This window comes from Mycteria americana, chromosome 2, assembly GCF_035582795.1.
Source record: "Mycteria americana isolate JAX WOST 10 ecotype Jacksonville Zoo and Gardens chromosome 2, USCA_MyAme_1.0, whole genome shotgun sequence".
NCBI lineage: Eukaryota > Metazoa > Chordata > Aves > Ciconiiformes > Ciconiidae > Mycteria > Mycteria americana.
The window spans coordinates 88,134,498-88,149,892 of NC_134366.1; the positions used below are offsets into that span (position 1 = coordinate 88,134,498).

At 37.0% G+C, this 15,395-nt stretch overlaps 1 protein-coding gene across 1 annotated transcript in view; it reads left to right on the top strand.

Annotated features, from left to right (window-relative positions):
- Positions 1-8,622, top strand: part of LOC142406703 (cadherin-10) — a 65,379-nt gene extending 56,757 nt beyond the window's left edge. The window contains exons 9-11 of the mRNA XM_075495639.1: positions 4,867-4,975; positions 7,015-7,266; positions 8,129-8,622. Coding sequence (XP_075351754.1) covers positions 4,867-4,975; positions 7,015-7,266; positions 8,129-8,622 — 855 coding nt within the window. The remainder of the gene's footprint in view (positions 1-4,866; positions 4,976-7,014; positions 7,267-8,128) is intronic.
- The last annotated feature ends 6,773 nt before the right edge of the window (positions 8,623-15,395 follow it).

Here is a 15,395-nt window from a genome sequence, read left to right on the forward strand (position 1 = left end):
CTTTCAAAGCCTCAAAAGTAATGAGGAAAGTTGTGTTTTCATCTGTTTGGGTCTCCAAGCATGCTTGTTACAATCTTGCTGTTATTAGCCTTCATTTTACCAAATCTGTACGTGCCCACCCCCTTTTCACATGTCCCAGTGTTCTATAAATCAGTCTAGCTCATCATGGATTCTCTTTCCATGACATTTTAAAATATGAAAGATTTATTCTTTTTTTGTTTTTCCTGTATCTTAATTCAGCATAGATGACATAAACACACTAGGTTTCTTGAACCAATTCTGGTTTGACTGACTTAAGTCAGTTTTTCATGGAAAGGCAGGGGAATAGTAGTTAATCATATTTACTTCCTCCTTCAAAGGGTCCCTTATAACCAAACAGGATTTTCTAATGAGACTTAAGTACTTCTTTCCTGGATAGTTACTGCTGCTTTTTTAATTACATTTTTTAAAAACATAGTACAAAATGGTATAGACAAATTTAAGAAACTGAGGACTAAAACCTTTAATGATTCAGTAGTGTTCAGTTTTACTAAGAAATAAAAAAAGTGTACATTAACAGTATCAGATTATCTGCAATACCTGTTGTCTATATTTGCAATGTAACACTGGGTAGTAGATGACCTATAAGGCAGTTTGCTCTCTGCCATTTCAGTTCCTCTCAATTGTAGGTTTATATTTGAAAGCCACTGAGAAATGGAAAGGGCTGCTAATGTACATATTGATTACAAATAAAGAGGTGACCCAGTCAGAAATGTTTCTTTTTTCTTCAAATGGATTTGCATATATTTAAGAGACTCTAAGTAGTTACCCTGCCATCAATTATGGCCCAGAGGTTCAGAGTCAAGCAAGCAATGGCTAAAAATTAGTATACTGAAGGCTTTATTGGTCCCTGAAGATTCAGGAATGAGTCCAGGTTTGGTAAAACACAGATAGTATTGTAAGTGGCTGCCTAGCAACTGAGCAAAAGGGAAAGCTTGTGCAAAACAGCTCCTATGGTTAGTTAGAATCTTAATTACTCCTATCAGTTCTGTGCCCACAAACAACTGGATAATAACCAGATAAAAATTGTAGAGTCATTAGATTTACCTGTCAGACTTTGGTACAGTCTGCTTAAAGTGGTTAGATTTGTGAATATAATTAAAAATTTGAGCAAAGAAAGACCCACTTTCATGAGATCCATAAGGCGCCCCAAGATGGCTGAGACTGGAATGCTAGAGGAACAAGACATGGAGAAGCAGGCACAATACACTGAAAGTCTGGAAGATAATATAATGTATCAGTCTTAGGAAACAGTTTCTGTCACATGTTGCAATTGCTTGCACTAGGGAGCAAAAGGAAGAGTCAAACACAAAGAACTGTCCAATACAAACACTATGGGATGGAAAGGTCTGACTCCAACCCAATTGTTGATTAGACAAGTCTTGGAGAAGAGGCAGAACTGTTAGAGTCCCAATGGCTAGTCTGAAAAAATTGTAAAAACAAAATTCCCTGTGCCACACTGGGATCCTCAGTGTCTCCTCACCTTCATTTTGATCACAACTGGTGAAATAGAGGAGAGTGGAGGAAACAAGTACAACAGAGCTATTTTGACTAAAAAAAAAAAAAAAAACCAACCAAAAAAAAACCCAAAAAACCAACGCAGCTGATAGGGATTCCAGACCTCAACCTACTCTCAAACAGAAGTTGTGATAAGTCTTTTTGCTCAAGTCAACAATCAGCAAGTCAAATATGTCCTGTTTAGAACATCCAAACCTGTGATACTGCTATCATTGTCTGCAAGAGAGATGGAGTAGGCAAGCAAAGAAATCACCAAAACAACCTATATTATTGACTATGGCCTACAGCTGTACTTTTATTGCTTCCCGGCAATGCAAGAGGAATCTGCTTTCCCCCTTCCTCATTTGTATGTTGTGTCCATGTGTTGTCTGAAGCTTGCTTCATGTACAGGCCTTGAAAGAGCACAAAAGTTCTTGCAGTGCTTCAAAAAGTTAACAGGAAGGTGCTGCTCCCTCCAAAGACCGAAGGCCAACTCTAAATGAACTTCATCCACACTGAGCTTCCAATCTGGTAAATAGCATGTTCCTTGTGATGACATACAGGAGGAACTCGAGTGCACCAGCAATACTGCAAGAACTTTCCAGGCTCACACAAGAGATGATGAGTACTTGCTCTATTGGAATGTGTACATGGCCTCATTTGAAAAAGAGCTAGTAATGCACTTGCCGTGTGAATTTCTGGTAATACCCTCATTTGCAAAACAATTTATAAAAGTTTAGGTTCTAATTGAGAATAGCAAAACAAATCTCGCTTTTGTTTGTGATGTATGTTACAATTTAATGTAGAGGTGCTGTAAATGCAACTATGTATCTAAACACATTGTTTCACTAAGATCATCCTTAAAACTTTGCCTTTTAAAGAAACGTAATAGCAAATAACTTGAAACTGCATAATATTTAGTCAGACAGATGTTTGCTGGCATTTTTTTATTATCCTTACATTTTAATATATAAATGATGCTTGCAACAAAAAAACCCCCACAAGCAGGGGTTTTTTTCATCCCTAATGTAAGCAAATTAGCTGAATTTGCTTGCAAAATATATCATAAGGTTATACATGATCAGTATTTAAACAGAAAAGTTCCCAGAGAACTTCAATTGCTACAACACCCACCTTGCTATAACCTCCCTTCTACAACTACCTGAAAGGAGATTGTAGAGGCAGCTGTTGGTCTCTTTTCCCAAGTAACAAGTGATAGGACAAGACGAAATGGCCTCAGGTTGCACCAGGGGAAGTTTAAATTGGATATTAAGAAAAATTTCTTCACCAAAAGGGTTATCAAGCATTGGAACAGGCTGCCCAGGGAAGTGGTTGAGTCACCATCCCTAAAGGGGTTTAAAAGATGTGTAGACGTGGTGCTTAGGGACATGGATTAGTGGTGGACTTGGCAGTGTTAACAGTTGGACTCGATGATCTTGAAGGTCTTTTCTAACCTAAATTACTCTATGATTCTATGATTCTAACAAATGATGAATGGGGGAATTAATAGGAGATATTTTCTTGCTGTTTGTTGTTATGCTAAGGGACTCTGGTTGGCAGTGCCATAGTAGATGAACAATTCCTGTAAACTGGAAAAGATTTTAGGCTATAAAAAATTCCACATACTCCTTTTAAACTATGGTTATGGACACTCAGAAGTGGAGGAGTTGATTTTCATCAACTTAACACCAACAACTGACTGCATTCATGATCTCCACCTGTGAAGTAAAACAGACTAGTGTTTTCTTGACTTAATTTTACAAAAATCTCTAAAGATTTATTTGCTAATAACTCACTAAATAATTAAAAGTTTCACTCTTTAAAAACAAATAATATTCTATGTTTGTATTATCTGTTTTGTTCATCCAGTAAGTTATTGGAGGTTTATGTGAGAAAACAACTTTAGAGAAAGACAACTCCAGTTGAGAAAGCAAGCAAGCTGCTGTATTAAAATAAATCTAACCCTTGTTTCATGAAGAAATTTGTTGCTGTATTCTGGATGGACAAGACAGAAGTTGGGAGTTAATCACGCATTTGTTAAGGCAAACAAGAGTACATTGCAATTGTTAAAGATGATAATCCTGACAAAAGCTGTTATATGGAGAGAAATGGCTGTATTTGGAAGAACTGGGAGAGGAAAACCAAACAGGGTTTAACAAATATGCCACAGGGAAGGAGTAGTGTCAAAAATTAAATGTAATTCCATGCTTGAAAAAACACTACAATTTAAAATGATGGATCAGAAATGGAGAATAAAAATGACCTAGGCTAAAGATTAAACTATTTTTGGAAGTTAAACTTAAGAACATAACTGAACGTTCATGCATGCACACACAAAAATTCAGCCATAGGTACAGTTTTTATTGCTACAGTATAAAAAAAACACTCTGAAATAAAGCAATAAAGACGTCAAAAATTGTATTTTGTCTGGGAAATGACATTTTGCCACCCTTATATACAGAAACTTCAGTGAAAAAACCCACACATTCATTTACCTGGCAGATAAACAAATGTTGATAAAGGGCTTGCCATTACTTCCCCCCAGAATACCCAAACTTTTTGGTAGGCATTGCAGAAAGCACTCAATCCATGTATTGAACTGACCTGATGCAGCTGACTCTGAGAATTGTGACACCAGATTCTCATCCAGCTCTGAGGTGGTGCATCTGTACAGTATGCTACAATGTTTTTCAAGAGTTGTAATACATATATATAATCTAACTGGCATTTTTCACCTGATGAATCTTATTGGTGTATTTTGCTATACTAATAAATAGAAAAATCTTGGTTTAGAAACAAATGTTTTTATTTTGAAATTTAATTTGAAAATTTAACTTCCCTATCAGAAACATCTATTTGATAAAATACCATTTTTATTACAAAAATATAAAATATCCTCTGAATTTCTGTCTTATCTGTTGATTTGAATTTAAAATGATGGATCAGAGATTAATAACACGAACAACCTAGGCTGAAGGTAAAGCTATTTTTGGCAAGTTTAGTCCTCTTTGTAGTTACAAAAATATATATACATACTTATTGAAAAAAAGAAATAGAGGAGGCCTAAGGTAGAATCTGGCCATTTTACATGTGTATGTGTACCACGACATGAAACATGTATGGATGCTCTTGTTGGAGCAACTTCTATGATACACTTGTTTAATATTTGTTCAGTTAATATGTTCTATTGATTAAGTCAATATGTGTATAGTTTGAATATGAAGTTGTCTTAACACTTCTAGACTACTTAAAGTAATCAGACAGCTGTACCAAAAACCTAGGTGCATTTGTTTTTTTTTCTTGTTTGTTTGCTTGCTTTTTTTCCTGCAGCTTATTCAAACCATAAGTGCAGTAGACAAAGATGATCCTCTTGGTGGACAAAAATTTTTCTTCAGTTTAGCTGCCGTTAACCCTAACTTCACTGTTCAGGATAATGAAGGTAAAATTCATGCCTGTTCTCCTGGAAGGAGTTTTATCCTTTTTCATTCCTCTATATCCAAAATTTCATTCCTCATATCCAAATTCATGCCTCTTCTCCTGGAAGGAGTTTTATCTTGGCTGTCTGGCATATATTCCTGAAATATATTTGCTTTTGGTGTCTATTAATATGTAGAAAAGCTGTTGAAGCAGCTGCTCGCAAGAATAACAATTTTACCTGAATGTTTGTGGTTTATGACTTCTGCATTTTTATCTGTGTAAGGGAGGCAAAAACTATCATGGCAAAAATGGGATAAAACAAATTATAAAGAAAATCAGTAAATGTGTTGTCTTAGGGTGAGTAGTCGAATGAAATACTTGACTGAAGGAGACAAAAAAGGTTTAAAAAATGGCTTCAGCTGACAAGTTCAGTTTTTTCACTTTAGCCTTCTGTCATATAGTTCTGACTCCCCTGGTCTTCTGTTTTGCTTCTTTCTGACCATTAATGAAAATAATGGCTCTGAGTGCATAGCCACTTTGGCTTTTCTTTTGATCCTTTGTCAATCTTTCTTTATCAGAGAAAATTTTCCGAAGATTCTCTTGGTAAAGCGGGATTATGCTCCCATTTTGGCCTTCATTATCTGTATGACTAACTGAGAGGGCTCTAGATTACAGAAGAAATAAGTGAGTGGGGACATGATATCAGCCTTCAAATGTGTTAAAGGCATAAAGACAATGGGAATAATCCTCTTTTCCTGATGAAGATTTCAGAAAGTAATAGTCTGCAAACAACATGAGGAATTTTAGGTTAGACAGAGAAAAAAATTCTAATAGTAGAGAAAGTGAAGAATTGAAATCAAATTGTTTAGGTACCTTATAAAATCTCCAGCAGCAGAGGTATTTAAAGATCCATCAGACACATAGGTTTTGATGTTGAGTGAAAAAAAATAGCATACAAATACCCAAAACCAATGAAGGAAAACTATGTTTCATATCACAGAAGCTGTGAAAAAAATATATCATTTAATACTTTAAACAAAGATTATATCCTGGTGACTAGGTCCTGAGTATATAGAGGTATAGACCTTGTTATTTCATTTCTATCTCTAATTATTTTCTTTCTTTTTGCACATGGCTTATTTTAATTCAGCCTGAAGTTGGCTGGCAAGACAGCTAACCACCTACTTCAAGAGATCCACGAGTATGATGAAAAAATAAATTTTCCTTCTAATGGAAACTAAATCTGTATTTTCTCTCTTTTTGACTAAAAAGTTAGCAACTCTAGTGTTGTCTCACACTCTAGTGTTGTGGCCCCAACTCTATATTAAATAGTCTCTCCCTGTTATTCATTCCTTCCCTTCCCTTCCTTTCCTTCCCTCTGGCCACTCAGTGAACACCTTTGATGCTGAAGTATACTGCATACAGCTAAGATTTGTCTGCTACAAATACAGTTTAGTAAATTCACTTCTCAAAACTGTGCAGGAATACCTACCGCCTTTCATATTTTCTGAATTCCTAAGACAATTTTTCCCCAAAAAATCTACTCCATGTGCTAAGGTACATAATTCATTGTTCTACAGTATGTTGAAAGTGTTTTGGTGTGGAAAATCTCATACTGAGTTTACAGATAGCATTCCCATGGGTGTCGTCATGGAAGATCTATAAAAAGAATCTTTCAAAACAGAGTGCTTGTTGAACAGCGTGAAGTGGAAGGTTATTTTTTCTCAGTTGGCCACTTCATTTCAGGGTTTTAGCCCTGAACTGGAACTGTGTCATGCACTGCATGCATTAATCTATAAAACATTTTAAGCTTTGAGAAATGCTCTTTTCAATTACACTCGAAGGTGCCATAGAGGCATGGAGGAGCAGGCCAGATGTACATAGAAAATTATAGTTTTCTGATCAAATGGAAATGTCATTAGGAAAAGAGAGATATCACTATGATATCAGGAACAGTTTCAAAATGCTACCAGTGATACAAAACATGATGGTTGCATGTGCTATAAATTACACACTTTTTATATTCATGTACTATACAACAGTATATTTTAATCAATCTAGATAACACTGCCAGAATTTTGACAAGAAGGAATGGCTTTAGTCGACATGAAATAAGTACTTACCTTCTACCAGTGGTGATATCCGACAACGACTACCCGATCCAGAGCAGCACTGGCACGCTGACCATTCGAGTGTGTGCCTGTGACAGCCGGGGGAACATGCAGTCCTGCAACGCTGAGGCCTTGCTCCTCCCTGCTGGCCTCAGCACAGGGGCACTGGTTGCCATTCTCCTCTGCATCATTATCCTGCTAGGTAAGAAAAAAAAATGCACCTTTCCCCCCATGAACAAGTGCTTCAGGCCTGACTCAGTTTGCAAAACTGTGCAGATTGCTAAAATTAATGATCATGGCTTTTGCAAGAAGAATTTAACTGCAACTTAAAACAAACAAAGAAAAAAGGCAAAAGCTGTTTGTCTGGGAATTGGACATTGTAAATAAAAATTCAAGTCCCAGACTGTTAAAGCTATCAGTGTGCAACCAGAAGTTCATTTTTGTTCTTTCGTTAGGTTATCCAAAAAAGATTAGAGAGGAGGAATAGCATAATCAAAAATCACTTTCATGTCTTTCATTTTAAATTTTTTTGGAGGGAATGTCTCTTTTTTATTTAAGTAACTATCTAAAATCAACATGCAGTGTATATTTCACACAGAATATGCCAGTAAATAGTATTTTTACTATATGAAAGCACTGTCTATCCAGAGGTTTCTGTGCTATAATAAAAAGTAAATTTTGTAAAATCTCCATTTTGAGCTTTTCAGAATATCACTTAATGACCTATAATTCACCTCAAAACCAGTTTTTAACAGTATACTTTGAGCTTAAAAAAGGGAAAAGATCTTGAGAATAGACCTGGCTATTTTAAAACTCATTAAAGTTACAGAAGGAACATGCTGACAAGCTCATGGTTCTGTAAAGCAGAGCACACGTTTGTGCAAAATAGCACATTTTGATATAGACCTTACTGTGCTATCGTAATATAGATACAGGTGTTTATCCATTTATCAGACAGAAATGAATTGCTGAAATGTAGCTGAAATAAAGCTCTTGTACCTGGTGGATTAGCTACAAAGAAATTGTTAAATAGAGATCTTTATCCATTTGTTTCTCTCTTTAAGTTATAGTGGTGCTGTTTGCTGCTCTGAAGAGGCAACGAAAGAAGGAGCCTTTGATCCTCTCTAAAGAGGACATCAGAGACAACATTGTGAGTTATAACGATGAAGGCGGTGGAGAGGAAGACACCCAAGCCTTTGATATTGGCACACTGAGGAATCCTGCAGCTATCGAAGATAAGAAGCTTCGACGAGACATTATCCCTGAAACGTTATTTGTACCAAGGAGGACTCCTTCAGCACCAGATAACACAGATGTCCGAGATTTCATTAACCAAAGGTTAAAAGAGCATGATACTGATCCTTCTGCACCACCGTATGACTCGCTTGCAACTTATGCCTATGAAGGAAATGATTCAATAGCTGAATCCTTGAGCTCCTTAGAGTCGGGTACTACTGAAGGAGACCAAAACTATGATTACCTCCGAGAATGGGGCCCTCGGTTTAATAAGCTAGCTGAAATGTATGGTGGAGGAGAAAGTGACAAAGACACTTCTTAACCTACAGTAGGCTACATTTTTGTTTCCTTTGAGCGGAAGTAATTTTACAGACACCTTCTGCACTAAACAGTATTTAACATTCAGGAAAATTTTCCTGCCACTCAGCACAATGGTTTCCTTTTAAAATTTGTTTTAAAGTTGTCCATTAATGTTATTCATTCTTTCTAGTAGGATGCCACTTGGAATATATACAGTATTTTATTTAATCACCTTCCAAGAGCCAAAGCTATGGAAATTCAGTGTTGTCCATTTAGTAAAATAAACAATATCTTACCTTCAGAAATTTGAACAGGGTGATAATCCCTTAAGCAACCTCATGTACAAGCCGCTTCTGTTAAGTACATGTCCTATCCTTGCAAGTTCAGCTTTTAAGATGGCAAAGAAGAAAAAATCCAATATGTCCTGTTCTGTACATTAAAATGAAAACAAAATGTACACGTGGTGTTAATAAGTGTAATATGCAGCTGGTTTAAAAAAAAAAGTTTGTGCAACTTCATTTCATCAAATTCTATCTGCCAATGTTTTATATTTATATTTTTGTATTTATTTTTAAGAAATAAACCAGTTTTTACAACTATGTTGATGCTTGTCTGCCTGTTCTGGCCATCAATTCCAAGCTTGAAGAGAACGTGAAATTTCTTCGATGACAACAAAGCTGACTGCTAGTACTTCTATGCTGCAGTATTCTCCATACATTTAACAAAATCTGAAGTGTTTGTGCTCACAGGGAGAGGATCGAGTTATAGACCTATTTGCTTACTCTAAAGTGCTACTTCCTACAGTTGTCACATTTAAGAGAAAAATTTATTTTTGAGCTGAACTAATGAAATTATATTCTAGAAAGATGAACTACTATTTTGTCTCAACTTGAATTACCTTATTCTAAAAACATGCCGGTACAACTAATCCATCCAAACACATAAAATTATTTTAAAAAACTGAGTTTATTTGTTCTATAGTTCTCCATTTTTAATCATAATTGCATCATCAGACATGATCTGTAACTGCAATGGATAAATTGTGAAAGGATGTTTAAACAATCATTTTTAAGCACTACCCTTTTCCAAAGACAAATCATTTGAAGACAAACCACTGTGTGTTGTATTGCAACCATCTAAGGGTGACCTAATCTCCTTTAACACTGTTAGGCTGAAGGCTGACACTGTCAGTAAAACTAGCATACACCACCACCACCACCACCCCCCAATTTACTGAGTTTTCTGATAGCTTGGAACAGTCTAGTGAAAAGAGACCTGAGCAACTAGCCAACCGTAACAGAAATCATACTTTAGATATCACAAAACAAAGTAGGTATCCCAAGACATTTTAAGATGTCTATTTTTTTTTCAATCTTTAGATTACACAAATCTATTTAGTAAAAAAGCACTGCAATTTTGAAACATTACCAAGATGAAATAACTTCAGAGCAAAAGCAGGATGTCATAGGGTCTGTATTTACTTATTTATTGTGGAAGGAACACATCTGAAGGATAATCCCTCTGTCTCTCTTAACTTCTTACTGGCATAAAATCAACAAATATTGAAAATATATTAGTCCTTCGAAAAGTGCAATGCTGCATTCTTAGAATCATAGAATCATTAAGGTTGGAAAAGACCTCTAAGATCATCTAGTCCAACCGTCAACCCAACACCTCCATGCCTACTAAACCATGTCCTGAAGTGCCACGTCTACACCTTTTTTGAACTCCTCCAGGGATGGTGACTCCACCACCTCTCTGGGCAGCCTGTTCCAATGCTTCACCACCCTTTCAGTAAAGAAATTTTTCCTAATATCCAATCTAAACCTCTCCTGATGCAACTTGAGGCCATTTCCTCAGGTCCTATCACTAGTTACTTGGGAGAAGAGACTGACCCCCACCTCTCTACAACCTCCTTTCAGGTAGTTGTAGAGAGCAATAAGGTCTCTCCTCAGCCTCCGCTTCTCCAGACTGAACAATCCCAGTTCCTTCAGCCGCTCCTCATAAGACTTGTTCTCTAGACTCTTCACCAGCTTTGTTGCCCTTCTCTGGACACGCTCCAGCACCTCAATGTCTCTCTTGTAGTGAGGGGCCCAAAACTGAACACAGTATTCGAGGTGCGGCCTCACCAGTGCTGAGTACAGGGGCACGATCACTTCCCTAGTCCTCCTGGCCACACTATTTCTGATACAAGCCAGGATGCTGTTGGCTTTCTTGGCCACCTTGGCACACTGCCAGCTCATATTCAGCTGGCTGTCAACCAGCATCCCCAGGTCCTTTTCATCTGGGCAGCTTTCCAGCCACTCTTCCCCAAGCCTGTAGCGTTGCATGGGGTTGTTGTGACCAAAGTGCAGGACCCAGCACTTGGCCTTGTTGAACCTCATGCAATTGGCCCCAGCCCATCGATCAGCCTGTCCAGGTCCCTCTGCAGAACCTTCCTACCCTCAAGCAGATCGACACTCCCACCCAATTTGGTATCATCTGCAAACTTACTGAGGGCACACTCAATCCCTTCATCCAGATCATTGATAAAGGTCTTAATCAAGACTGGCCCCAAAACTGATCCCTGGGGAACACCGCTTGTGACCAGCTGCCATCTGGATTTAACTCTCTTCACCACAACTCTCTGGGCTCAGCCATCCAGACAGTTTTTTACCCAGCGAAGAGTATACCCACCTAAGCCATGAGATGCCAGCTTCTCTAGGAGAATGCTGTGGGAGACAGTGTCAAAGGCTTTACTAAAGTCCAGGTAGATAACATCCACAGCCTTTCCCTTGTCCACTAGGTGGGTCACGTGGTCACAGAACGAGATCAGGTTGATCAAGCAGGACTTGCCTTTCATGAACCCATGCTGGCTGGGCCCAATCCCCTGGCTGGCCTGCACATCCCTTTTGAGCGCACTCAAGATGAACTGCTCCATATTTTTCCCCAGTACTGAGGTCAGGCTGACAAGACTGTAGTTCCCCGGGTCCTCCTTCCAGCCCTTCTTGTAGATGGGCATCACATTGGCAAGCCTCCAGTCATCTGGGACCTCCCCTGTTAACTGTTAACCAGGACTGCTGATAAATGATGGAAAGTGGCTTGGCAAGCTCCTCTGCCAGCTCCCTCAGTACTCTCAGGTGGATCCCATCCAGCCCCATAGACTTGTGAGTGTCCAGGTGGCATAGCAGGTCGTTAACTGCTTCCTTCTGGATTATGGGGGATTTATTCTGCTCTCCATCCCTGTCTTCCAGCTCAGGGGGCTGAATTCCCTGGGGATAACTGGTCTGACTACTAAAGACTGAGGCAAAGAAGGCATTAAGTACCTCAGCCTTTTCCTCATCCTTGGTGGCAATGTTCCCCCCCGCATCCAATAAAGGAGGGAGATTCTTCTTGGCTCTCTTTTTGTTATTAATGTATTTGTAAAAATATTTTTTAATATCTCTTACAGTGGTGGCCAGATTGAGTTCTAGCTGGGCTTTTGCCTTTCTAAACTTCTCTCTGCATGACTTGATGAGATCCCTGTGCTCTTCTTGAGTTGCCTGCCCCTTCTTCCAAAAGTGGTACACTCTCCTTTTTTTCCTGAGTCCCAGCCAAAGCTCCCTGCTCAGCCAGGCTGAACTTATCTTATTTGATCAGATATTTCTTCTCCTTAATGGAGTGATTAAACCCAATGAAGTTGAAAGCTGAATACAGTGTCATTATGCAAGCTATTTTGGTGCAATGGAGACCAAATTTGTATTGACTTGATATCGAGTTAAACTATTTGATCTATTAAGAAACTGTGAAGATTATGGATTTATCTTCATTTCACTCAATAATACCTTCATTAACTAAGGAATTTTTATATTCCTTTATAGAAAATAATTCTGAGAATATTAAGAAACATCTTAATCAGCACTACAAAGTTTTGTAGAACTCTTACAGGCCATACAAACAGTTGATCTTCTTTATGATTATCTAGTGAAAGGACCTAATTTTTTCTTCCTTCCTAATCTCCATTTGTCCTTCAACAGCATGTAATAGGATGAAACAAACAAACAGAATTCCTCCATTAAATACATAAATAGCCAAAGTCACTCTTCCAATACTGTTTTCTGTCTGCAGCAACATTGACATCAGTGACACCCCACATATTTAACTGAGTACGTATTAGGACAGAAGATAAAATAGTCTGTATTACAGCTGGTTTTTACCTCTTTGTTAAAAACAAGATTTTGGTTAAATAGGTCTAGCCAACACTTTTACATATAACTCAGTAAGAATCTCTGTTTTGTTTCCAGAAAAAAAAACCCCACACACTGCTCCCTCACTCCTTAAACATATCAGCAAATGTCAAATAAGACTCTATTGTTTGGATTTGTATTACAGTACTTATTTCTGAATAATCACTATGTGGAAATATTTGTCTATCACTACGTTTAAGGAAGTTATTTTATAATTGTTCAGCAGAATCTGAACCTAATGTTTAAAATTTAATCCTGTATGCATTATTAAATAAAATAGTAGTATACATTGTGGAAGTATATAACAATATATAAACATACTACTAAAATTATTATATAAATAATACAAATGAAAATTTGTTTCATCCCTTGCCACATCTTTGGAATTTTATTTCCCAGTACATTTTAGGAAAAGGAAAAAAAAAATCCATTTCAGCACTATAGATGGTACTGTGCAAATAGCATTTCACTGTAAAAATATATATCATTTTACTGTAGAAATAACTCAGCCTAGTGAAAGTGGGCATAGGAACATGCAGTCACCTTTGCAGACAAATCATAAAAAAGCATTCAGGAAGTCATAATTCATTGTCATCTCTAATTTATTTGGGAACTGGATCATTTAAGCAACTGAGTCTGGTCCTTAATATTACAAGCAGTCACAGAATAGTCCACAAACAATGTTCTCCATGCTCTTACATGTTGTAAGTCTTACAAGTCATAACAGCTTAGTCAAATGTAAGGCCATATAGTAAAAGATAAATGCCATGAGTATCAGATGTCATAGAAAGGCAGAAGAAAGGAATCAAGGGCACTATCCCAATATCTTTCCTACACCCTTACAATAGTGAAGAATTGGAAATTGAACCTCCCAGACATTTCAAAGTGGAGAAAATGTAAAATAGGATACCTGCTTCCCAAATAGTACCTGCTAAGCCTAGCCATATGAAAAGTAACAAAATGTTAACAACATGCAGTAAACAAGACCCTGGTGCTGAATGAATTTTCTATACGTTCTTATGACAAAAATGCCACAGGACCACACAAAACAAAGAGAAAATACATTAATACTGCGTTTCAGCTGGAACCTACAAATGACTTACAAGACAGACCTTACGAATGTTTAAAAATTCAGAAACTTATCAAAACTCTTCACGCCACTGGACCCCCAGGAAACAGTGAATTCTTAGAGTCTGTTGCAAAAAAATGATTTTTTTTTTTTTAAGGGATTTTGTGAAAGGAGGTGTGTACAAGTTCTTATGTTAACAACAACAAAAAAAATAGTAAAGTTTCATAAGGCCTTCAAGGAAAAGATTGATGGTAAGAACTGTCTAAGCAGACTAATAAAAACCAGGGACTAAAACAAGAATGTAAATTTAAAAAATGCTCATGTTGCACATCATCAGGTCAATATCCACCAGCTGCCAGCCCTGTATATGCGGATGTTTTTCACTCATTCACTGTTACAAGGTGTCACATTTCCACCATTTGTCCTTCAACCACATGCAATACTATTCCCAGGCTAAATTATTTATCAGTTACATTACTGTCTGTCGAGAGTCTACCCTTCATTCCTCTCATTCATTGTCCAGTGTGACTCTGTTGCCCTTGAATCAGATGTTCCTATAGTCTTTTTTTAAATTCTTCTTATGCTACCTATCACACAAAGTTGGCAGAAAAAGAACGAAATTTGCTACATTATTCTTCTTCAATCCTCTTCTTCTAATTGTTCCTACTGGAGTAACTACAAAAATACCTATTAAGAGCTACAGAGCTGCTCACTATGCTAATCATGAATGATGGAGACAATTAAATCTAATTATTGCTCCAGCTTGTTTCAGACTGGTTTGCTTTATTCTAACAGAAGTCAAATTCTTTGACCATGTTCCTCTAGGATTATCCAACACTTGGGAAAAAGTAAATACTTTCTTTTGGCCCATCACTAACTACTCAAAAGAAAAATCAATTAACTTTTTAGGAAGCTAGTTAGTAACATATATCTGATATAAACATATCAACAAAAGAGTTTAGGCTTCCTTACTTTTTGTCAAATGAGTGAACTACAGTTCTGACTATAAAAGTTACCAGAAGCCTTCAAACATTGTATTATGGTTATCAGACTCACTTGAACAGCACAGAAATCACCCAAGAGTAATCTGTTCACAGCAAGATGAGCAGATAGATGTTCAAGCTGAAACAATTTCACTTATTCGTAACAGTGTCATCTATTATGTCCAAAGCCATTATGTAAATAGTAAACATAAAGAGATAATAGCAAATATAAGGAGACATATGAATACAATTTTTTTTCCAACAAAATGTCATGGGCTTCAGTATTGTCTCTCCAGTTTTTCAGAGGCTTATTCAAACTCTATTCTAATATGGTTGAACTGGCTCAAAAGTCACTTTCCACATCACTGAAGATGTAAAATACAGTGATAACAACATGGGAATTGATAAATACAATAAGCCAGACAGAATGATTTTTTTTTAAATTTCCTTTTGTTTCCCCTTCTTTACAGCTATTTTTGTTTTCATTTTAAAGGAATATAGTCAACTATGAAAACAAAATGACAGTTTTTAAAATAAC